At 36.4% G+C, this 10,334-nt stretch overlaps 1 protein-coding gene across 2 annotated transcripts in view; it reads right to left on the reverse strand.

The window, feature by feature from the left end:
- Positions 1–10,334, reverse strand: part of comp (cartilage oligomeric matrix protein) — a 46,787-nt gene extending 36,453 nt beyond the window's left edge. Inside the window, exons 1-6 of one of the 2 annotated variants that reach the window (XM_056468378.1) lie at positions 10,229–10,334; positions 1,740–1,813; positions 1,444–1,492; positions 1,199–1,347; positions 822–959; positions 651–725 (exon numbers count right to left, since the gene is read on the reverse strand). In XM_056468378.1, coding sequence (XP_056324353.1) covers positions 651–725; positions 822–959; positions 1,199–1,347; positions 1,444–1,492; positions 1,740–1,813; positions 10,229–10,304 — 561 coding nt within the window. In that variant the 5' untranslated portion in view covers positions 10,305–10,334. Of the gene's footprint in view, positions 1–650; positions 726–821; positions 960–1,198; positions 1,348–1,440; positions 1,493–1,739; positions 1,814–10,228 lie in introns of both variants that reach the window. The other variant, XM_056468377.1, reaches the window with a different exon arrangement.

The raw sequence follows: 10,334 nt of genomic DNA on the forward strand, positions 1-10,334 counted from the left end.
TGCTGAAGAGCGTTTTCAAAGTTTTTTATTTCATTTTTTGGGAATTCTCTCATGAATTCTTTTTTGCTGTGCTCTACTATCAAAGCGTTTTTTTGTGAGTTTTCGTGATATCAATGTAATATTATGATCCGATTTACCGGTCAAAAGATAACTGCATTGCTTTAATGCACTCCTGCATTGGGCTCACACATACGCTCTGCACTCTGACAATGTTGATAAGCCGTGGTGGGCGTTTCTCTCTGTCTCATGCTGAATGCAGTCGACCAATCGCAACAGACTAGGTCATCGGACCAATCAGCACAGATTAGCATCACACTAAGGAGGGGTTTGGGAACAAATAAATCACTAAATGAATCATGTGGGAGTCATTTGCATAATTAGGTAAAAATAAATGCATATTATAAGACAACGAAAGTGTTTTTTGACCTTGCATGCACATCAGTCTGATGTTGGAACCAAAATTTGACCTTTTATAATGCATAATTAAATTAACATTTGAACTAGTACAATGTAGTACATAACTATGTAAAACAGGGAAATAATACTACATGGCAACAATTTGACAAATATGAGAGAACATTTTTTACAGTGAACTAGTTTTTAGGCTTTACGCCACCAGAGTGAGATTGAGATTATAATGCTTCACTCACCGGTGTGTTGATGCAGTTGGAGTTCTCCACGCAGCCTCCATTTGAATTGGCACACTCGTTAATGTCTGTGCAGACCTGCATAAAAAGTTTCCATTTAATTGCCAACATTTCATCAATTCATTTCCTGCAATTAGAATGAGTTAAATATGCTCATTTCAAAAACTCTGATACCTGTTTATTGGCAGATGCATAGGCGATTCCAACCCCCTGCACCTGTTGACCCATGTACCCAGCCGGACAGGGGCCACAGCGAAACCCAGGTGATGTGTTAATGCATCTCACCCCCATGTGACATGGGATTACAGTACACTGTACACAAAAAGAGCATAGAAAAGAACTTAGTGTGCAATGAACAACATCTAGGCGTGGAGTTTGTGGCATGACATGCAAGTGAAATCATAATAATTAGCCACTTTTCAGGCAATAGATAAAAAGTTACGTTTCTTCATGAGATTGGACTCCCGCTTCATGAGCCCCCTTTAAAGTGCATAGGGATGCTTACTGCTGATTGGAATGTACTCCAAATTCAGCTCAGGCAGCCCACAAACCTCATCAACATCTTCACAGTGAGTTCCATCTCCGGTCATGCCTGCTGGGCATGCCCCACACTTGATGCCGTTGGGTGTAACAATGCATTCCACACCAGAGTGGCAAGGGTTGGGATCACATGAAGGCTGTAGATCTGCTGGTCTCATGCCTATAGAGAGACACAAGAGAAAGAATATCCAAATTTTAGCAGATACACTCTGGATTATGGATCTGAATGAAAGTTGAGCTTAGAATTTCTCACCACAGGCTTCACACTCCATAACCGTGTTCTTCAGGAAAACTATTTCCTGTATCTACAAAACAGAATTCATCTCAGTATGTGGGTTAAAGACAAGACATCCCATTTTGCAGCCTGAATCAATGGAGATTGAATTAAATTGAACATCTGCAAATTAAGGATGTACTTCAATGTTTTAAATGATATTTGAGAAAATGCTGGGTTAAAATATGAGTTTAAAAAAAATTTATGTGAAGAAGTAAAGTTTTACATAATTATATTTATCAGATTTTTTTTTTTTTGTGATTTGGTTTGTGATTTACCTGTTGCTTCAGTAGTTCTTTGATTTCCGCAAGCTCCTGGTTTGTGCCTTTAATCTGTTTGATAATCTCTCCATCTGTAGAGAACAATGCAGAATTCTCAAGTTAATTTAGCAACTTCTCTTTTTTTATGCAGTAGTAGTAAGAATCTCAGCAAATAATGCATTCAGTTATGTGTGATTCTAGAACTGTGGGTACACAATTTTTCAATAACAAAAACTTTAAAGGTGGACGTTAAAGAAAATCTGGGTATACCTAGGCATGCTCAAATAATAAGCAATCAGCATGTGTAAATGCCCACAGTGTTAGCCTTAGACACCATTGTTAACTTGTTCTCATTTAAATTATGCAAGTGTTATACCCTAAAAGGGGAATCAGAACACTAAACAGACTGTTGCGTGACTCACGAGGCACTCCCTTAGCATCTGCATATACTTAAGGTCAGTAGTCCCCAACCTTTTTATCACCCCGAACCAGTCAACGCTTGACAATTTGCAAGTCAGGGACATGGGGGGGGGGGGGGTGTTTGGGGGTGCCTTCTCGAAGGATGACAAGCTGACAAAACATTTCTGCAACTCTGATACAAGTTTTATTTATGGAAAAAAATACAAAGCACTGCAAACACTGTTTGAGATAAGTAGTCTGTCGAAAATGTGTATATTCCATACAAAATATGAAGTTGATCATCAGTTCTTGTCACGTGACTAGCGGTGGTGAAGACGTTTTCAACTAGGGGCACCTGGAAGGCACGAGCTCTATGCAAAATAACGAAACTAATAATGGAAATAACGAACTTGTATGCAAAAAAGACGGGACATGTGAATGTGCAGCGTAATTTGCGATCTCCAGCAGTTGATCTTTCTCTTGTACAGACATGCTGGATACACCTGATTTGCTGACGAATGGGTTGTGGATCTATTCTTTGGCAGTTCGTGGGTAATGAACTTTTTCGGCTTTTTTGGCTGTTCGCTAAGAAACTTTTCAAAGACGTCTGTTTCTGACTCACTTTGCTAGCTTGTGGGTTAAATTTTGGCGCTCAAGTGACTGAAATGAATACAGAGAGAATACCATCATTTTTACGTTTATGTATTTTTAGATTACATTTTATGTATGATTGTATTTATTGTAAATTCTTTCTTAAAACTCTTTTTGTATTAATATTATATGTTAGGCACCTAGGGTCTGAGAGTAACGTAATTTCCATTCTCTATATGTCCTGTACATGTGGTTGAATTGAAAATATATCTGACTTTGACTTTGATAATTTCTCAAACAATAAATGATTTTTCAAAATAAAAGATCATTCAGACCCAGATAATAAATAAAAGGGAAATAATGAATGATTTCTTTTGCGGGCTGGGCTGCGGGCATGTGTAAAACATATGCTGGATAAGTTGGCAGTTTATTCCACTGTGGCAACCCCTGATGAATAAAGGGACTAAGCCTAAGGAAAATGAATGAATGAATGTTTAGGACACAACAATAGTGTATTCATTATTTGTCAACTCTGTTATGGAACAGCATAAAATTCTGTTTAAGACATACCATGTGTCTGGTTTAAGATAAGCATCTTTAGCTTTAGCTAATGTAAATTATACATTTGTTGTTTATCATTCCATTACAATGAACTGGAAGGGGAAATGTTTGAAATGTCTTCACACTCAGAAATAAAGGCGCAAAATCTGTCAATGGTGTGGTACCTTTTTAAGGTACACTTTTGTACCATAAAGGTGGGCATTAGCACCTTTACGGGTACAATTTTGTACTTTAAGATTAACTTTTGTACCTCTAAGGTACTATGAGGTACACATTGGTACTGTTTTTTTATTTATATGTAACTTTAAGGACCTGTTATAAAACAAAAATGTACCTTTTGAAAAGGTACCACCCCGGTGACAGATTTTGTACCTTTACCTCTGAGTGTGTGTGATCAGTCTTTTATTTTCCACACAGCTCTCGAATGAATCATATTATGTGAATCACTTTGAATTTTTTACATTTATTGTTCTCATTGTTGTTGGAGTTTTTCGAGATTCTGAAGACCATTGTCCCTTGGCAGTACACACTCAGAAATAAAGATACAAATACTATCACTGGGTGGTACCTTTTTTAAAAAAAAACATTTTTGTACATTTAAGGTCCTACGAGGTACACATTTATACTTTGTAGGTATAAATATATACCTTTAATGTACAAATGTGGACCTGATACTTAGAGCCAGACGGAATCTGCACACGTTTTTTGCTATTTCTGCTGAGAATTTTGGTAAAGTCTGCGGATTTCTGCGGAATTCTTTTGGGAGTATCATAACTAAAACCTTAATATGTGAAATAGTAAGTAATATCTTTTTAACTTTTATTTAATGTTTAAAATGCAAATCCAATTAGATCCACTTTATTTGGTAAACAAACAAGTCTCTCATATAATATATCTACTAAAAGACAGAAAATATTACTGTACAAACTGCATTGTACATAAATCAGAAGAACATTTTCATATTAGTCAATAATATTACTGTATTTAATAAAAAAAAACTGAATAAATATAGATTTACGGTGGAATTCTGCGCGCAGATTCCATGTGGGCCGACTGATACTGTAGGTACAAAAGTGTACCTTTTGAAAAGGTACCACTAAAGTGATGGCTTTTGTATAATGCACACAATTTCACACAATTCCTTTATGTTATCCCAACACAAATCAATTAAGTTAACTCAATTTTTTTTGTGGATTCAAAGTGGATTGAACATACATTTACCAAGTTCTTTCCCCCCAAATTGTGTTGATTCAGCTCATTTTAAATATGTAGTTTGAACATGCAGCAGAAATCTTTTTTGAGTGTAACTGTAAAAAATGCTGAGTTCCACACAATACTTTCATGTTGTTCAAACACAAATCTATTAAGTTAACCTAATTGTTTTAACAAATTTAAGTGGAGTGAACATAAACAATTCAATTGTCCCCAAAAAAAGCTCATTTCAAATAAGTGTTATGAACGAACAACAAAAAAATATTTTTGAGTGTACTTTTTTTGAGTGGGACTTGTGGAGCTGCGCATCAATGGATTTGCTCTTCAGTGTTTGCGCTTTCAGTGAAAACTAAACCACACTGAACTGAACTAAACTGAACTTCAACTCTGAAAACTGGACTCACACAGTTTCAATTTACTAGAACTTCAGTGTTATGCTGCTTTGACACAAGCTGCATTGTAAAAATGTTATAGAAATAAAGATGAATTGAATACTATTATTACCGAGAGTGTAGAAAGACAGATATACAGGTCTGGAAGGACATGAGGGGGAGTTCATCTTTCTAAGGAACTCTACCTTTAAGACCATATGAAAAATAAACTACACAAGAACAAAAGCCGAGTTTTATGATTAATGCTTGTAAAGCTCTGCTCACAATATAATGACTTTACCTGCAGGCCCTGTGGATGGCTTTCAGCATCTGACATTACAGCAGCCCGGACTTAAGTATTATAGTAATATGCCAATAACTTCTTTTGTGTCTTTTTCTAAAAATACACGAGTGTTTATGATGTGCTTCAATCCATGTTGCTTTGCTAAGAACTGATGATGGATTCTGTTTTTTTTGTTTAAGCGTGGCCATAACATGTAATCTAAACATCATGCTTCATTTTTGATTAATCTCATGGGTGAACATGATGTTATGACATCAGATAAACTGTTAGAGTTGTGATTTATGAGGTCTTTTTTATGAGAGGAGCAGAAATGCTAGAAACATTTCTTGTTTGGAAAAAGTCGAGCTTTTCTTCATTGCTGAAAGTAGCAAATGTTAACAAGGATAACAACAACACCAAAAGATCTAAGACAAAAACTTAATAGTAGGGGCTTTCTGTCCGAGGTTCCTGTCCCCTGAGGGCTGTCCACTCAAACAGAAGGGAAGTGTGCTCTTTCCATTAGTGGCAGCAGTGTTTCCATATGCATTCCAGACGTCCATGAGCTCAACTTATCAGTTGTTCATCTAGCCTATAGATGGTTACTTCAATTTGGTCTCCATCTTGCAACTTCTTGGAATGTAAATGTTCCGTTCTGCCAAATACAGCTCCTCACTTGTGTGAAACTGAAGAGTTTAGATGCAAAAATCTCTAAATGCCATCTGAAATTTTCCTATAGATTAGCGTTTTTATCAGGCTCCCGTATGTATGTTAAGGCAAAGAATAAGTCCTTTTCCTAGTCTTTAAAGTGAAATATCTCAACATAAGAAAAAAGGCTGAGAAAAATAAACATTTTCGATGGAAATTTCAGACGGCACTTAGAAGTTTTTGCATCTTAACAATTCAATTGTAATTCTTTTTAAAATATTAACAGAGCAAAAACTTTTTTACAGTATTTTTGATTACATTTACGCATTTCTTCACATAAAAAAAAAACTTAATTGTTTTAGTTTTGGTTGGAATAAAAGCTTATTAATGTTAAAAAAAAATATTTTTACGGTCAATATAATTAGCCCTCTAAAAGACCCCCTATTATATATTATAAAAGGTCATATTTTGGTTTTGGGGGTCTCCAACATCAGGCTGATATGCATGAAAGGTCAAAAAACACTTTCATTGTCTTATAATATGCATTTATTTTTACCTAATTATCCCAGCGACTCCCATATGATTCGTTTAGTGATTTATTTGTTTCCAAACCCCTCCTTAGGTCGATGCTAATCTGCGCTGATTGGTCCGATAACCTAGTCTATTGCGATTGGTCGACTGCGTTCAGCATGAGACAGAGAGAAATGTCCACCACGGCTTATCAACAACTTTGAAGAAGTCAGAGTGCAGAGTGTATGTGTGAGCCCAATGCAGGAGTGCATTAAAGCAATGCAGTTAAACACCAGCATATTGCTCTATTCTTAACCACAATACACAGTGTTAATCCACACAGTGGCAAAATATGAACTATTTTGAAACCTGACCGCTGCATGTGTGTAGGAACAGCTGATGGTGGCCATAGCAACAACAAACGGAAGTAGATCACGAGCTCACAAACGCATTTAAATCTGTAAACAAAGCGGCACGGGTCACGTTTTCAACTTGGTTTTAGACACGATATGAGAACATAAAGAGTTAACCAGATACAGTACAAGCCACGTGGAGTGGTTACAAGTAACAAAACACAATAAAATACATAATTTCCAAGCTAGAGAAAACAAGGAGGCAACCATTTTAATCTGACTTAAATTACTTACACTTGTGAAATGGAGGAAGATACTGATCCATGAACTGATAAAGTTCCTGTCAAGCTCTGATAAAGTCCCATACATCAATAGTCTTTTCTGATCCTTCCTTTAACAAACGGCTGACGAATCCCCCGTTGTAAGCGTGTAGATTGCTGAAGCACTCGTCAGAAAAATGACGGGAACCCAGCACAAGGCTGGGCTATAATGCTGAGGTATTTTAAACTTCAGCCACTGACTCTTCACAGCCTCATCTTTGGGTAGGGAAAATAACACTAAGATTCCTTCACACTTCAGAGCACAGCGTCAACTTGATTCAATCAGGATCTGCTACAGTGTTTGTCTTCCTCTTTTTCTTTCTAGTGTTTGTGGGCGGGGTTTCAAATTTCCCAGTTCTGCATGCGCAACAAATGGGCGGGACTTGAGTTCAATATCAACGTCACGCCGACACGGCTAAAGAATCGTTTACCCCAGCGATTCATTTGAACCACTCTGAGTTTACTTTTATATAGATGAATCAATAGTTTTAAACATGGTGCACTTACAGATTTAAGCCTGGATATTTCACTTCACTTAGCGTTGTGTTACACATTGCATGGAAGGTCATTTTCAAAAACTCATAATAGGGTCTCTTTAAGAAATACTGTTTCTCAATAGGCTACAGATCAAACCACTGTTATCCAATGACTTGCCAAATTAACCTAGGGTTCCTGCAGGTTTCACCAAGTTAAATTTAAGAATTTTAAAGACTTATGAACAAAACTTTAGGTTTCTACAGGGCCAAACAAATTGTTCATGCTTTCAAATATCCCAATTGGAAAAGATTTTCACTTGCCCCATCAAAAAAAAAAAAAAAAAAAAAAGATTATAATTTAATACAATTAATACAACAATAATAATTATCATTCAATAATATAAATATAAGTCCGCTCAGTATCCTCAGCAGTAAATACATGGAGAACTTTTAATCAAATGTTATTGAAAGGAAAATAATTAAGTATTAACACAAAATCATTTTTAACACAAGACGATGTTTAAAAACACGAATTGCTGAACACAGAAGTAATATATGATTAAACGATCAACGAAATCCTATTTCTGTTCATTTTGACACATTGAAACATAACCTTGCGACATTACGATATATTGGTGTTGAACAAGTGAAGGTGTCGAGAAGGGGTGGGGACATTTTATTACAGAAGGAAGCGTTTTACATTTACACACTGAATACTTTATCTCCGAGAGGTTTAAATTTGGATTTTGATTTAAAATCCTTTTTGTAACTGTATGATGTGATTTTTTTGCAGGTGTGATGCACTATATTTATACATTGAATACTCTGTCTCTGGAGAAGTTAAAGGTTGGAATTTGGATTTGTGTTTTTAATCTTTTTTTGTAATGGTATGTATCTCATGTTGTCATATGTACATTGTTGTATGTAAATGTTCCTGTTTACTGGCTTGTTGACTGATTGTGATGATTGACTGTAGCTGTGATGTGTAGAGCTGTTTCACTATTTCTTGAGTACGCCCATTTTTAATGCATTTCTGTTTTTTGTTTGCTTTAAGGAAACTAATTAAACCATTATGATAACCAGAGTTTAAAATTATTATTGTTATCTAAAAGTTCAAAGTTGTATGAGTGTTAATGGCCAGATTGGGTAGCTATACATGAACAAAGGAAAATTAAGACCTAAAAGACCTAAAAATTCTAAAAGAATTTTAACTGTCTGTATTTTTAACGCTTAGTAAAATCTTGCCACATGACAGCTTGTAGCTTATCAAATAATATCTGTTTCAAGAGTTCACACTTAGCTAATGATTGATTATAAAGCTTGTTTGGCATGCTGTCCGGGTGAGATCCCTGAGCTCATAAGATCCGCGAGCCTGGGTCTCCCTCCCATTTGCAGGGCGAAAGGGGAGTTTGAGCTCAGGTAGATCTCGAGAACTCCCCTGCTGTAGTAGCTAATGAACAGATAGTGATTGCTCTTATGAGATAACTACTTACTAGGAGCATGTCTATGGTGCGATTTGGATTAGTCAATTAACTGAAGTTGCATGTTTTTGGACGGTGGGAGGAAACCGGGGAACCCGGGGAAAACCCACGTGAGCATGAGGAGAACGTTTAAACTCTGCACAGAAACGTTGGCTGGCTTGGTAAGGACTAGAATCAGTGATGTTCTTGCTGTGAGGTAACAGTGCTAACCACTGGGCCACCGTGCCACCCATCTGGGAAAGAAGGAGGAGTAGGGGTGGAAGGGGGGATTCTTCAAAACAAAGATGGCTGTGATATGGAACTCAGGGTGTTTATAGTGACTTAGGAATCGTCTGATTGGTGAATCATGAATTGGATATTGCGGGACCGGCTAAAAGCAATCATAAGCACGTGATCCTCTCGAAATTAGTTTATAAATAAACTTAAATGAAGATTCATAGCTTAAACCTTTCTAAAATCATTGTAAAAAGTACTTCTTATTAAAATAGGCTTTTAATTAATGAGACCAATATTTTTATATATTATAGAGGAATTTTCTCTGAAATAACCTCACAGTGCATGTTAAATCTTCCTCCGCAGAGACATAAAACCACTAAAACTACTAACTATCAGTAGCTATGTTTCCATCTACCTATTTTTATGCCCATTATGGATATGTGCCGGTTCATGGAAACGCCAAGATATGCATACGTTTTGAAAATGCACATAAAAAACACATGCGCACAACTGAGGAGGATAAACTTTTTATTCGATAAGAAAAGCTGTGCATAAACTGTGATGGAAACACTTTCACCAAGCAAACTCCAGCATGCGCATTAAGAAAGTCATGTGATTAATGTAATAAGGGATCATGTGATGATAAAAATGTGTGCGAATGATCAAACCAGCAGGCTGAGCACATTGTAAAACATCTGAAATGCTGTTTTGGCCATTTTAAAACACCTTAACTATTTCAGCAATAGTGTTATAATATGATTAAATACCTCCAGAACTGTCAAGAACTGTCAATGGCAACTGCCACCTAGTTTTCATTGCATGTCGGCATACATATTAACAAATTAATTTCATTCATGCACACAGTTCATTCAGGTTATCCCAACCCAAATCGATGAAGTTAACAAGTTCAAGTTTAAGTTAAGAGTTGTATTGTTTAAGCTCATTTTACATAAGTAATTTCAACAACATCAAAATCCTCTACATTTTAGGCTCACCTCAGGAAAAGAACACCTCAGTGTGTAAACCCTGCATCTATCAATGTTAATTTTCAACAAAAGCGAATGCAAACGTACATAAAAATCAACTGACCTCTAGATATTCCTTGAGATGAAACCAGAGTGCTGTGCAGATAGAAGTAACAGCTCAAGCAGAGACTCCACAGCATGTTCAGCGTCTGAGCAGGGCAACAGATGTG

The sequence above is a fragment of the Danio aesculapii genome, chromosome 11 (assembly GCF_903798145.1).
Source record: "Danio aesculapii chromosome 11, fDanAes4.1, whole genome shotgun sequence".
NCBI classification, from domain to species: domain Eukaryota; kingdom Metazoa; phylum Chordata; class Actinopteri; order Cypriniformes; family Danionidae; genus Danio; species Danio aesculapii.